Source organism: Melozone crissalis, unplaced genomic scaffold (genome assembly GCF_028551555.1).
Source record: "Melozone crissalis strain CALT ecotype California unplaced genomic scaffold, PUWL_Pcris_2 ptg000057l_1, whole genome shotgun sequence".
NCBI lineage: Eukaryota > Metazoa > Chordata > Aves > Passeriformes > Passerellidae > Melozone > Melozone crissalis.
The window spans coordinates 3,958,512-3,973,907 of record NW_026535835.1 but is presented as its reverse complement, the minus strand read 5'-3'; the positions used below and the strand labels follow the sequence as shown (position 1 = coordinate 3,973,907).

The 15,396-nt window shown below is 51.1% G+C and overlaps 1 protein-coding gene across 1 annotated transcript in view; it reads right to left on the bottom strand.

Annotated features, from left to right (window-relative positions):
• STX1A (syntaxin 1A) overlaps positions 1-15,396 on the bottom strand; it is a 69,450-nt gene that overhangs the window by 39,105 nt on the left and 14,949 nt on the right. Inside the window, exons 2-3 of the mRNA XM_054287271.1 lie at positions 10,948-11,025; positions 9,393-9,492 (exon numbers count right to left, since the gene is read on the bottom strand). Of these exons, the coding sequence (XP_054143246.1) occupies positions 9,393-9,492; positions 10,948-11,025 (178 nt within the window). The remainder of the gene's footprint in view (positions 1-9,392; positions 9,493-10,947; positions 11,026-15,396) is intronic.

Genomic DNA, 15,396 nt, shown 5'->3' with positions numbered 1-15,396 from the left:
TCATGTAAAATCTTTCTCTGAGGATTTTTCCTCCTGAGAAGCTGAGAGGCCTCAGCAACAAAATGTAAACACTGGTTATCTGCTGCTGTGGAATGCAACAGGTGCATCTGGGATTGGCCCATGTTGCTTGTTTCTAATTAATGGCCAATCACAGTCAGCTGGCTCGGACTCTCTGTCGGAGCCACAAACCTTTGTTATCATTCTTTCTTTTTCTATTCTTAGCTAGTCTGCTGATGAAATCCTTTCTTCTATTCTTTTAGTATAGTTTTAATATAATATCTATCAAAATAATAAATCAAGTCTTCTGAAACATGGAGGCAGATCCTCATCTCTTCCCTCATCCTGGGACCCCGCAAACACCATCACCCAAAGCTGTGCCATTGATGCCACCAATGCCACCCAGCATCCCACCTGCTGGGGACAACACAACAGCCCAGCTCACTGCCCACCAGAGCAGGGCTCCTGTCTGCTACTGACGGGTCTCTGGCTCTTCTTCTCCCCTTGGTACACGGCTGGGAACCACTCCAAATCCAGCAGGAAGAGGCAAGGACAGCCTGAGGACGCCACATGCATGCCACAGCCCATGCATCCAGTGATGGGTGGGAGAGCTGAGCTGTGCCAGTCCAGACAGCAAGGGGCACAGCTGCCATATCCCCCCACATTTTGGCTCCTTTCTCTCTTTCCTCCCTGGATGCAAAGACTCAGGAGAGGACCAAGAGAATCCCTGAGCAGCCAGCTCAGCTCACCCATCCAGCCATGGGGATCCCAGCCAGGGCTCGAAACCACCACAGGAGTGGGAGCAAAGTTTTTGTCTTATATAGCAAAAGTTCTGTCATCTTATATATCAATAGTCCCACTATCATTATAGTGCAAGGATTCCACGTCACCAGAGCATCACACCTCCTCAATGTTTCTCACAGGCAGCTCCTCTGAGCACTGACTGTTCCTGGTCCTTGCAGTTGTCATCTAACTCCAAAGCCCACCAATGCACTCTTTTATGCCACTGCTCTTATTGGCTACAGGTGTGGCCTGTTAAGATCAGGCCTGCTCCTAATCTTTAGTAATTGGTCCAGCTGCAACTCATTGGGGGATAAGATTACATTCTATACACCTTCATTTACCCATGCTGTGTCCCCCTACACAAAGTCACACACACAGCATGAACCAGCAGAGAGAGACAAGGGTGCCACAGGCTCAGGGCAGTGATGGCCTTGTGTCCCCTCCCCTCCCGGGCTCCCCCTCCATCCCAGCACACAGAACAGGCACTGAGCACTGTGACACTGCTGCTGTCACACCGAGCCAAGGAGCCACGGGTCCCCCTGCACTGAGATGGGAGCAGCAGCACCTCAGGCACACCAAGGATGGGCTCCTGCTCCATGGTCACCTCCTCACTGCCCATCACACCACAGGCTCTGGGGTGCAACAGGCAGTGCTGCCCAAAGGAGATAAAGTTTTCCAGCAGCAGCAACAGCACAAGTTCCAGGAGTGCCACTAAACCTTTGGTGTGAGAATCCACAAAATCAGAGGGTTTTGGGAAAGCTGCATAAGGCAGGCCTCAGAGACAGCAGAACTGTGATTGGAGCTAAGCAGCAGCCATGAGATTGGTCAGCAGAAAAAATATTTTAACTGTAGAAAAGCAAGGACAAATAGAACAATGGTCTGTGTATTAACACTTGTCTAGAATAACTCTCTAACCTACAGAAAAGTTTATCTAGCAAGATATTAGGAAGGTTGACGCTTAATAATGGAGCTCTGTGCACTGTGTTTTAATACAAGCAGGTATTGTATTCAAAATAAGCAAGCATTTTTTAACCAAAGGTACATGTGCTTATAGTGGTTGGATAGAACTACTGTCAATGTGCTTTTGCTTTGAGTGGTTGGTCAAAAAACTTATGAAGTGAGTTGGAACATTGAGTTCTTGGTCTGCAGCCTGGGATGTGAGCTGGTGGCAGCTTCCCATTGTCATAACCATGTAATGAGACTGATGCTGGAAAATCAAACAGCTCAAGGCGTGCTCCACAGCAGCCCCATCCCGTTGGTGATTTGTACACAGCCCAGCCAGCATCACTTTGGGCTAAATTAAACCCAAAATTATTACAGAACAGCTGATTTTGATTCTTTTTTAACATGTTGCCATGAATCAGACTCCAGTTAATTGATATTAACTGCACTCAGTGTGGTGGATCAATGGTGCTGGTGATCAGGGATATTGATGATCATGGAGCAGGAGAACTGCACGGTAAAAGGGAACATCACCTGGGATAAAATATTCAGGGGAAACAAAAGAAAAAGCCACAGGGGCACAGGAAGAGAGGACAGAGGTGTCCCAGGTAGCCTCACTGCACAGGAAGTCCATTGCTGGAAAAATCCCAGCTTTACAGAGACAGGGCAACTGAGAGTGCTGGCTTAGGAAGGACATGGAATAGAGATGACATTGTTGAGAGAGAGATGGAACTAGAAACAAGTTTCAGCAAGTTTCAAACTATGGCCTTGCAAAAAAGAACATATTTTAGATATTTTAGAGAATTAGAACTATGAAAGATGCATTGTAGCAAGACCACATGGGGTAAAAATATGGGTGATTGGTGTTAGAAGAACTAGCAGCATTGTGTAGCAAAAGCAAAGAGGCTGGAAAACATTTATAAGGTATTGTAACCAGGAAATAGGGTGGCTTCTGATAAAATAGTGTTGAGTTTTACATCTCTTATGTCTCACCCTTCAACAAGACTGAAAATGGAATAAAATCTTTTAAAACACCTCTCAGTTGCCCCATCTCTGTAAAGCTGGGATTTTTCCAGCAGTCCATGTGTCCAGTTCCAGAACCCAGGGGCTGGCAGTGGGTGCCACCATGCTGGGCACAATGTGGCTGTGGCAGCCTCAGGCAGGTGGTGGCAAAGGGAAGGTGAGGAGCAGCAGGAGCACTCCTGCTTCCATGGCCTGAGCATCCCTGGCACCCATGGCAGGAGCATCCCCACACCACGGCAGGAGCATCCCTAAACTCACGGCCCAGGCATCCCCACATCCATGGCATGAGCATCCCTAAATTCACAGCAAAGGCATCCCTGGCATCCCCAAGGCATGAGATCCCCAAACCCATGGCCTGAGCATCCCTAAACTCATGGCCAAGGGATCCCTGGCACCATGGCCTGAGCATCCCTGGCACCCATTGCAAGAACATCCCCACGCCCATGGCCTGAGCATCCCTAAATTCATGGCCCAGGCTCCTCTGGCACCCCCATGGCATGAGATCCCCACACTCATGGCCTGAGCATCCCAAATTCACAGCCCAGGCATCCCCGGCACCATGGCATGAGCAGCCCTAAATTCATAGCCAAGGCATCCCTGGCACCAAAGGCCTGAGCATCCCTAAATTCACAGCCCAGGCATCCCTGGCACCATGACCTGGGCATCCCAAACTCACAACCAAGGCATCCCTGGCATCCATTGCATGAGCATCCCTAAATTCACAGCCCAGGCACCCCTGGCACCCTGCCCTGAGCATTTTCCCAGCCCATGCTCGCCCCCGTTCTCCCTGCACCCCGTGGCACCCACTGGGCAGTGCCAGGAGGAGCTGGGCTGGTTTAGGGCTGAAGGGTGGCATTTTGCCAGCCTGTTCCCACAGACCATGGGGAGGGCTGTCTGGTCACTCCCAGGAGGACAGCTGTGCCCACAGGGTGACACACAGCTGAGTCACCACCAGGACCTGCCAGCCCTCGCTGTGCCCATGTCCCTCAAACACACACTGCCTGAGGCTGCCCAAGCACAGCAGCCACCCCCAAACACAGGGAACCCCAGCCCACACAGACAGACAGATCTCAGATTCCATAGGGAAAGTGAAGGGAAACTCAGCCTGAAAAGCTCAAAAAACACTGAGCAGCAGTTGGGTCAAAAGTCCTGGAGACCTCATACCCTGGGGTACCCATCTCTTTAAAACCAGAGCTGGGGCAGGTGCAGGGGCCTGGGAAGGCTGGGGTTGTGCAAAGCCCACACAAAACACCTGAGCTGCTGTGGTGACCTGCCAGGACAAAGCCAGAAGGGCAAACAGCTCCTTAAGCAAATGTGTTTGTTCCTGGGCTGACACTGGTGTGCAAATCAATCGTAAACAGACTCAAGCTGGAAATGAGAAGAGCACTGGAGGGTATGTCCTAGAGAGGCCTTTCAACAAGGAATACAGGCAGGAGAGACAAAACTCCTCCAAGAAGGAGCTGGAGCAGTGTCTGCAAGGGTGACAAAGCATCTGTGTGACACAGGGGCAGGACAAAGCCACCTGAGGCAACCCAAGCACAGTGTGGCACTGCCAGAAGGGCCAGGGGTGGCATCAGCACCACAGTGCTGGGGATGGCCAGGCCAAGTGAGGGGTGGCAGACACTTTGGGAGATCCTGGACACCCCCAGAGGGCAGAGGAACCCCCATCCCTGCAGCAAACACCCCTCCAGTCTCTACATCACACACCAGGACTGCTGAGAACACTCCCTTGGGACTGCCTGGAGAGGGGAAGCAGGACACAGAGATGCTGACAGACACAGGGCAGGTGGCACCTGCCCTCACTGTCCCCTTGGGTGGCTGCTCTGCTGTGCTCTGCTGCCACACCATGCCCTGCCCACCCTGCTGAGGACCAGGACATCACCAGGGCACTGCTGTGTCCTCAGTCCCACTGCAGCTGGGAAGCAACCAGAAGCATCCAGCTTCCCTGGGCCTCACAATTTAATGTCCATCAAAGCCACTCCACAACCTGACAGCCAACCAGGCCAAGGGCAAAGTCCTGCATCTGGGTCAGGGCAATCCCCAGTGACAGCACAGAGTGGGGCATCTCATGTGGTTGTTTCTAATTAATGGCCAATCACAATCAGCTGGCTCAGACAGAGCCTTTGTTATCATTCTTTTTCTATTCTTACCTAGCCTTCTGATGAAATACTTTCTTCTAGTCTTTTAGTATAGTTTTAATATAATATATATCATAAAATAATAAATCAGCCTTCTGAAACATGGAGTCAGATCCTCACCTCTTCCCTCATCCTCAGACCCCTGTGAACACCACTACACCTCAACAGCATCAGACAGAAGTGAGCAGCTACAGCTTGTCTCCTTGCCTACCTGACACATCTCTCCACCAGAAAATGGTCTGCTAGGAATAACAGGGGCCACTCTCCAAGGAGCTCCCAGCAGCCAGAAAGGCTGAACAAAGTCACCTGTGCCCTGGTGTCACACACCACCACCCTGAGCCTGCACAGATGAAGTGATGAAGCTGGAAGTCAAGCCCCCATGGAAGTGAACCTCCCCTTCTGTGCTGGAATGGACCTGCACCCAGGTCTGAAATATTTTCTGGGCCTCCCAAAGCCTGCAGAGATAGGCTGAGCTGACAGGCTGAGAGACACAAGTTGGGATCTGAAGATTTCAGTTCCCAGAGGCACTTCATGGAGCAGACAGCTGTGTTACGTAACCCAGTGCTGGAGACACAGGAGCACTGCCACTGGAGGGACGCCGTGCTCAGAGAACAGGAATGGCACAGAACCAACCCCTCCTGACCACTCCAGGGAAACAGTAAATGTGATTTCATTGCTTGCTGGCTGTGAGATGGCTTGTGAGATGTTGCAGTGCCCCTGCTGCTCTGCTCCTGGCTGCTGCACAGGCATGGGGTCCACTTGGGGCTGCAAAGGCCACTCATGGCCTAAAAGCACAATCATCTATTTAAAAGTCTGAGATCTGCAGGGAACAAATGTGCTGACATTCCCATGACTTCCAGAAGCGTCCAGGACCTTGGAAGTGCTCCTGGTTTGGTTTTACAGCATTCCTTTGCCTTGGTATTGCAGAGAATTCAGTTTGCTCATCAAGAATTGTTTGGACAGGAAGAGAGGAGCCACACATTGATCTGAAAGCAGTGATTTGTGGCATTGGCCACCTCCTCTGGGATGTGGCCTGCACCAAGGCCCAAGCAGGAGCAGCTGATGGCAATGCCAGGAGCAGCAACAGCACCAGCACTCACTGGGAAGGATTTTAGGAATGGGTTTACCAGGAGCTGTGACTTAAACCTGGTGTGATGGCCCCAATCCAAGGAGGAGCACAGCCCCTCAGGTTTCCAAGCCCACCCAGTCCCACCAAGACCCTGCCCACTGTGTGGGGACCCTCCAGTGCCCCTCAGCCAGAGTGAACCTGCTGGAGCCACGGGCTGTCACCTCCCTGCCTCATGGCACAGCCAGCCAGCTCCCACCCACTGGGCTCCAAAATAAACCCTGGCAGCAGGGGCAAGGCAGATCCAAAAGCAGTCTGTGCAGCCCGGAGAGGGATCAGCACAAGGGAGGGATGAGCCCCTCCACGGATCCTGCACCTCCGCATGCCAGGCAAATCCAGGTCTCACACAGACACTGGACCTCACCCGATCCTGCAAACAAAGAACACCAAGGGGCTGCATCTGCCTGAGCACAGCCACCTAAAAAGCAGATTCCAGTAGGATTGTGCCCATGGAGTCCTGTTGCAGATATCTTTTATGGAAAATCCTTTCCTTAGGATTTTTCCTCCTGAGAAGCTGTGAGGCCTCAGGAACAAACTGTAAACAATGATTATCTGCTGCTGTGGAATGCAACAGGTGCATCTGGGATTGGTCTTGTGGTTGTTTCTAATTAATGGCCAATCACAGAAGCTTTTGTTATTATTCTTTGCTATTCTATTCTTAGCTAGCCTTCTGAGGAAATCCTTTCTTCTATTCTTTTAGTATAGTTTTAAATAATATTTATCATAAAATAATAAATCAAGCCTTCTGAAACATGGAGTCAGATCCTCATCTCTTCCCTCAACCTGAGACCCCTGTAAACATTGTCACAGAGTCCCTCTCTCCTATCACTGACCCTGAGAATGCACCTACTCACCAGCAGCCACCACACACCTCTCCATCCATCCCTGCAACAGCAACCCCAAGCACTGCCAAAACATCTCCCAGACCACCAGCCCAGCTCAGCTCCATCTAAAGCCCCACCCCAAAGTCCTCCAGCTCCAGGAGGGACCTGCTGGTGGTGTTGAAGGAGTTTGTATCTCTGATGGAGAAGCTACACCCACACCAAAGCAAGCCGCACAGCACATGTGCCTCCAGACAAGGATGAGGAGTCCGTGACATTCTCTTATTTCCTGCAGGAACATTTCCCCTCATCTTGCAGTGAAGGTTCCACATGATGCTAAAGTACTTGGAGATCACTAAGAATAAGCAGGGTGCTGTTCCAGCATCCCAAATCCCTGCAGGGAGCAACATCTTGCCCTGATGTCCATCCCAGGTGTCACTCCCTGCCCTGCTAAACAGCAAACCCCAGTGAGCACATCCCAGAATTAGCCTCTCACAACCTACATTTTAGTGTCCTTTGGCTCCATCCCCCTGCCATGCCTCGTGGGAACGTGTTTCTGAATTTCCAAATTAATCTCAATAAATTCACAGCCCTGGGTTACCAATCTGCATTAATGAGCAGGTTCTCTGTGGGTTCAGGAGCACAGGAGGGTGGGGGTGAGGCTGCCAGCACAGACAATGCCCTGGCAGAGTAGAGGTGGCCACCAGAATGTTCCAAGGGCTGGGACAAGGGGCAGTGGGGTCAGATTGGACATGGGGAAGGAATGTCAGACTGTGAGGATGGGGAGGGGCTGGCAAAGGCTGCCCAGAGAAGTTGTGGCTGCCCCATCCCTGGAAGTGTTCAAGGGCACATTGGACAGGGCTTGGAGCAAGTGGTTCACTGGTGTCGATTTAAGGTGTCCCTGCCTATGGATGACCCTAGAAGGTCCCTTCCAACGCAAAGCACTCTGTGATTCTGACTCTGTCCACTGCTGAGCCCTACCACACCTCCTGAGCACACCACAATGCCACAAATCACTGCTTTCAGATCAATGTGTGGCTCCTCTCTTCCTGTCCAAACAATTCTTGATGAGCAAACTGAATTCTCTGCAATACCAAGGCAAAGGAATGCTGTAAAACAAAACCAGGAGCACTTCCAAGGTCCTGGACGCTTCTGGAAGTCATGGGAATGTCAGCACATCTTGTTCCCTGCAGATCTCAGACTTTTAAATATATTCTTATGCTTTTAGGCCATGAGTGGCCTTTGCAGCCCCAAGTGGACCCCATGCCTGTGCAGCAGCCAGGAGCACAGTAGCTTTTCTCTAAACACTCCCAGACAGGAACACTGCAACATCTCACAGTGAGAGCACAAGGGCCTGGAGGGTGATTGAGCGATAACCTGAGACATGGGAACTCCCTTGAGAAAATCCCTCAATTCCAGCCTTGGCCAAGGAAATTTTAGCTGAGGAGAAGCTGCCAGGAGAGGGGAGCCTGAGATAATTTAGGAGAGCCATTCCTTTCAGGTAATTACAAAATCTACTGATTTGACATGGATGCAGGGCAATGTGTGTGTGGGCACCCTCCTGGGAGCTCCAGGCACAACTCCACAAGCAGGCATGGAATTGCACAGGGCAAATGAGAAATGGATGGGAAGAGGGTCAATGAGCAGAGAGAGACCTGGTCTCACCTTTCCAGCCTCTATAAATTACACAAGCAGTGCTCAGCCCATGGAAGCAACACCTTGGACAAAATGAGGGGTGCCAGTGGCCTGGAGCCATCCTGCAGCATCCAACACTCCTGTGACACCAGCATGATGATGGTGTGGGCAGAGGGGACTCACCTGGGCTCAGTGACACCCTGAAGGTGGAACTTGGGGCTGCTGAGCTCAGCAGGTGAGCCTGGGCAGGCTCCAACACACCCTGCAGGGCTCAGCCCTCAGATCCACCCATTCCACAGTAAGGGCTTTGCAGACACTGGAGCTGGAAAGCCTCTGCTGACCCCACCACCCCACAGCCAGCTCCTCTGGGGACCACAGCATGCACAGTTCTAACTCTGCCAGATCCCCCAGACACCCAAATGCTGCCACCCTTTGGGTGCTGAAATCCCCAACTCCAGCTCCTGGCAGCAAACCTCTTCTCTGGAAGAAAAAGCTGGTGAAGTAAGAGGTCTGGAAGGGATAGACTCTTTGACCAGCAATAAATTGTCCCCAGGACAGAGACGCAAGGTCCCAGATGCCACCTCTGGCTCAAAAAGGAGCTGTGACATTTGTGGGCCCAAGCAGGTGACACTTGGTCTGTTCTGCTTTATCCACTCCTTGGGATAAGGATCCACTCCTCTTTCCCAGGCAGCCCAGGGCAAGACAACCAGCACAGAAACAGCCACTTCCCAGCCTCCACACTGCCCCAGCCTTGCAGAAATCCCCTCACTGGGCTCTCACCACCTCTCCAGGTCTCAAAGCCACCAGTCAGTCACCAAGCCAGCCCAAGCCCTCCCTCAGCACCACCTGCAGACCCAGGGGACTGTGCCTGGCCCCAGCCACCCACCAGGACACACAGGACACACAGGACACACAGGGCTCACTCACTTTCGTCAGGGTTGGGGGAAGCCAGAATGGCACTGTGCTTCCTTTTCACTTCTTCCACATTCTCCGAGATTTTATCAATGAAGCCTCGAATTTCTTCCACCTGTGAAGTGAGACAAGACAGGTGGTCTGTGACAGAACCTGGACTCTTGGAAAGTGAAGGGATTATTATACCCTATTCCAAAGCAGCCATGACACGTCTGAACCACAGCAAACATCCTCCTGGATAAATATTTTCCAGTTTGGAACAGTGGAATCAGCCCTTCTCCATCCCACCAGCCAGCTCTGAGTCACAGCAGTGTAATACAGACTGTATGTCCTGGATTCTTTGTGATACACTGAGAAACTTCTGGGATTTATATAAATCAGCCAGCAGATTGATTTTTAGACTCTGTGCCACTGGCAGAGCACTGCTGAGACTGCACAAGCCAGGCTGGTAGTGGCTCAGTCCCCCATGGTTCCTTGCTCCATAAAAAAGCTCCAGAAATGCCCAATTTGATCCTCACCCTCCATTCCAGGGAGACCACATTTTCCCAAAGATCCATTCTGGCATTTTCCCATTGCTGAGACTGCACAAGCCAGGCTGGTAGTGGCTCAGTTTCCCATGGCTTCTTGCTCCATGAAAGGCTCCAGAAATGCCCAATTTGATCCTCACCCCCTATTCCAGGCAGGCCACATTTTCCCAAAGATCCATTCTGGCATTTTCCCATTTGTGATACACTGAGAAATTTCTGGGATTTATATAAATCAGCAGCAGATTGATCTCCAGACTCTGTGCCACTGGCAGAGCACTGCTGAGACTGCACAAGCCAGGCTGGTAGTGGCTCAGTCTCCCATGGCTCCTTGCTCCACAAAAAGCTCCAGAAATGCCCAGTTTGATCCTCACCCCCCATTCCACATTTTCCCAAAGATCCATTCTGGCATTTTCCCTGCCCTCCTGTGCTACAGCAAGACGCCCAGCATTGCCCAAGAGGGGAAACCTCTCCTGTGTTCTCCACCTGCCAAGCTGCTCACCCTCTAACTCAGCCTTCTCCTTGGGCTCACACCACTCCTTTGCTCATCTTCCTCCACCTGCACATCAGATTTATCCCAGTTCCCACTCCATTGCCTGCACAGATCCATTTTAACACCCCCCACACACATGCCATGCTAAGGGTGTGCTAAAAATCAGCAAGCAGATCTTACAGCCACCCACATGCCAGAAGACAACCTCTTGTTTGGGAACAGGAGGCACAAAATTAAATCCATGATCCATGCAGAGACTGCTGCTCTGCTCTGCAGAGGTGCTCTGGGGAAAGGCCTGAGAGCTGGGTGTGAGGCTTCCCTGCTCCTATGGCCTGGGCTCTGGAGGAGCAGGGAAACATCCACAGGGCAGCACAGCCTCAGGTTCCTGATGTTCAGCACTCAGCACAACCCTGAGCATCAGCTGAGCAGCACCAGGGCCTTCATCCCCATGCCCAGTGGCCACAGGGAGCCTGGAGCATCCACAACCCACCCTGGTGCCAGCAGAAAGGTCTGAAGCAGCCTCAAAGCCACCCTGGAGGAACAAAGCTCTCACCTGCTCAAAGAACTCATCCATGAAACGGTCCCGGTCCACACTGACGGTGACTTCATCATCATCATCACTGTCCTTGGCCTGCAACAACAACACAGAGAGAGAGGCATCAACCAGGGCTTCCTGCAGAGCTCACAGCCCTATTTCAGAGCTCCTGTGAGGAACCTTCCCCTTCTCCTGTGCTGACCTGCTCCAAGGAGCTGGGGCAGACACCAGCCAGAGTGGGGAACAGCCCAGGCACTGCCACTCCAAGCCCCAGGACTCTGGGAGAGCAGAGAGCACACACATCCAGCAGGGAGGGATGGCCAAAACACCACAGCAGCCATGGCACAGCATGGACACAGCCAAGGACATCCCACAGCCAAGGAGGGGGAGCTCCCAGGGCACCCTGTGTGAGCAGCACAGCAGCTCTGCAAGGAGCAGGAGTGGGAAACAGCACAGATTCCACCATGGGAAATACCAGGGTGGGGTGGGAAAGCACGAGGCAGGGAAATGATGGGAAACATGAGGGATGCTGGACTGGGAAACACAGGGAATGCTGTGATGGGAAACAGAAGGAATACTGCCATGGGGAAACATGAGAGAGGCTGTGATGGAAAACACAGGGAATGTTGGACTGGGAAAGTACAAGGAATGCTGGACTGGGAAAACACAAGGGATGCTGTGATGGGAAACCAGGGAATGCTGTGATGGGAAACACAGGGAATGTTGGACTGGGAAAGCACAGGGAATGCTGTGATGGGAAAACATGAGGGATGCTGTGATGGGAAAACAGGGATGCTGCCATGGGAAACACAAGGAATGTTGGCCTGGGAAACACAGGAATGCTGGACTGGGAAAACATGAGGGATGCTGTCACAGGAAACACAAGGAATGCTGTGATGGGAAAGCACGAGGAATGCTGTCATGGGAAAACGCAAGGAATGCTGTCATGGGAAAACACAAGGAATGTTGGACTAGGAAAACATGAGAGGTGCTGTGATAGGAAACACGAGGAATGCTGGACTGGGAAAACACAAGGAATGCTGTGATAAGAAAACAAGAGGGATGCTGTGATGGGAAACACAAGAGATGCTGCCACGGGAAAACATGAGGGATACTGCCATGGGAAAGCACAAGGGATGCTGTGATGGGAAAACACAAGGAATGCTGCCATGGGACAACACGAAGGATGCTGCCATGGGAAACACAAGGAACGTTGGACTGGGAAAGCACAAGGAATGCTGTGATGGGAAAAAAAGAGGGATGCTGTGATAGGAAAACACCAGGAATGTTGTGATGGGAAAACACAAGGAATGCTGCCATGGGAAAACACGAAGGATGCTGGCATGGGAAACACAAGGGATGTTGGACTGGGAAAGCACAATGAATGCTGGACTGGGAAAACAAGAGGGATGCTGTGATAGGAAAACACGAGGGATGCTGCCATGGGAAACACAAGGAATGCTGCCACAGGAGAAAGCCTGGGCGATGCCATGATGGGAAAACACGAGGGATGCTGTCATGGGAAACATGAGGGATGCTGTCACAGGAAACACAAGGAATGCTGCCACGGGAGAAAGCAGGAGGGAAGCTGCAGTGGGAAACACGAGGAAAGCTGCACTAGGAAGTGAGAGATGCTGCAATGGGAAAAAACATGAGGAATGCCATGTCAGGAGAACATAAGGGATGCCATGATGGTAAACACAAGGGATGCTGTGATGGGGAAATAAAAGGAGTGCTGCAGAGTGCAGGAAAGGTGGGAGCAAACAGATAAGACAGCAGAACTAGTAAAGTCACAGCAGGCAAATGAGGGGTTGTCCTTGTCTGCAGAAGCATGTGTGTCATTGTCACCAGAGATGAAAACACCTCCTGTCCCAGCAAGGCGGGGGCTGCAAGCTCTCAAGGGAAGGAAAAATTACAGTCCTGCACATAAGGAGACATTTAAAAGATTATCATCCAAAGCAGCTACATGATGGAGGGAAATGGAAAATTAACAGGATGGAAAAGTTTCCTCTCACTCCATCTTTACAAGAGAGAAGAAGCCAGTGGAATGGAGATTTAAGACAGGACTGCCTCTGCTCATCTCATGATGATTGCAGTTACACATCACCCCATGGCCCCTCTGCACTCTGCAGAGAGACAGCCACTACAGACTCCAGAGAGAGCCCTCTTGCATTGAAATAAGCCAGATGAAATATCCATCCCACCCCCTAAAATTGTCTTTCCACCCTACAGTGACTGACTTGGGTGGAATCATCTGCAAACCTCAGCTTTCAGCCTTGCCACCACTTGTGGCACCTTTTGCCTGGGTAACTAATGGAATAAATCACATGGACTCCATTTTCTTCATGGTGGAAAAAGGACATTCTTTATTCACATAACTCCTTTATAAGCAGATTTACAGACCTCGTGTGGGACTCCAATTGGTCAGAAGCTTTCTTGTTAATTAATTATTGGTCAGTAACAAGTTGTTGCCATGTATTGATTGGCCACTCAAACTCTCAGTGTGTACATGCAGGGAAAGTTTGTGAGAGATACTTTTCATTTTTCTATCTAAGGTGTAAAAACAGTTTATACAGGTACAAGTTGTCTTTCACCCAGGAACAGATTGTTATGTTAATGAACTGCTCACACCAGGATTGCTTTCACATGGGAACCTGCAAAGGGCCTGACAAGGCCAGCCACTGATTTTAGGAGGGAAGGTTTGATTTTATGAAGCCTTTCTTTATGATTTTTCTACTTTACTACAGCAGGTAACTCACTCCCACACAGTTATCCCATTCATAGTTACCTTTGTGATCAGAGAGCTCCCCCAATTCTGGTGAAAATCTCACCCTGATAAGGAGGAGGTGAGCTGCCTTTTCTCCAGGCTGAGCTGCCCCAGCTCCCTCAGCCCCTCCTGGTGCTCCAGACCCTTTCCCAGCTCTGTCCCCTTCTCTGGACATGCTCCAGCCCCTCAATACCTTCCTGCCCCATGGTTTGAGGTGCCTCAACAGTGCTCAGCCCAGGGAGAGTCACTGTCCTGGTGCCACTGTGTGCAGGGACAGGCTGGGGCTGCAGAGTCCCTGCAGCACGCACTGCCAGCTTTTCCCTGAAACTTTTTGTTTCCAAAATTCTGCAGTTTGCTCCCAGCAGGTGCACACAGCCTCTCCCATTCCCTTCAGCAGTGTCAGTGCAGCATGGAGAGCCAGAGCACAGCTCAGGCTTAGACAGAGCTGGGTACAGGAGCACATCCAACCCTCCCACACCTCCCTGGAACCAGGGGCAGGGTTTGGCCACATCTTTTATGAAAAATCCTTTCCTTTGGATTTTTCCTCCTGAGAAGCTGGGAGGCCTCAGGAACAAAATGTAAACAATGGTTATCTGCTGCTGTGGAATGCAACAGGTGCATCTGTGATTGGCCCATCTTGGATGTTTGTAATTAATGGGCAATCACAGTGAGCTGGCTGGGACTCTGTGTCCGAGGCTCTGTCTGAGCCACAAGCCTTTGTTATCATTCCTTCTTACTCTATTCTTAGCCAGCCTTCTGATGAAATCCTTTCTTCTATTCTTTTAGTATAGTTTTAATGTAATATATATCATAAAATAATAAATCAAGCCTTCTGAAACATGGAGTCAACATTCTCGTTTCTTCCCTCAACCTGAGACCCCTCTGAACACAGTCACATTTTAAATCCTTCCTGCATGCCAGTGCCACCAGGCAGCCCAGTCCCTCCCCCTGGCCTGTGTCACCACTGCTCCAGCCTTGCTCCAAACCATCTGACCACAGTGACAGCTGTCACTGTCCCAGCCCCAGTGCCACCCCTTCAGCCAGCACCAAGCCTGGCTGTAAGCTCAGCTCCACCTGGGGCCAATAACTGCTTCCAGAGCAGTGCCCACATGTGCTCCATTGCTCCCAGAGCATCCCAAGCACTCCCCCAGCACATGGCAGGAGGGCTCACCATTGAGGAGGTCACAAAGAACCATGTCCTAAAGCTAGGAAAGCATGGACAGAGCTTTGCTACAGACACACAAGTACCACCCGTGTTCACATTCCACTTACACATCACACATTCCTGCCAGGTTGGTGCTGTGCTTGATTTTAAGCATCAACAGCTCTGAAGCATCACACGCTCTGGTGGGTGGTACTGAGAGCCCACTGGATGGGCAATAACACACAGACCCCCACCTACACCCCCCAGGATGCTGGAAAATGCCAACAGACCCTGGGGACACACACTGGGAGTGATGGAAGATGCCCCTGCCAATGCAAACACCACCCTGGTGTCGCTATAGGACACGAAAGAGCACAAGCTCACACTGCTGTTCTCAAGGTGAAGAAAAAAGGGAAGTTTATTTTCTGACTCCAACATTTATAGTTTTCCAAGAGTGACAGTGGATTGGAGGGTGACAGTGCCACCTCTCCAATGACACTGGACAGACCAACAGTCCATCAACTTTCTCTTCTTCCATAAAGAAATGCAAAACAAT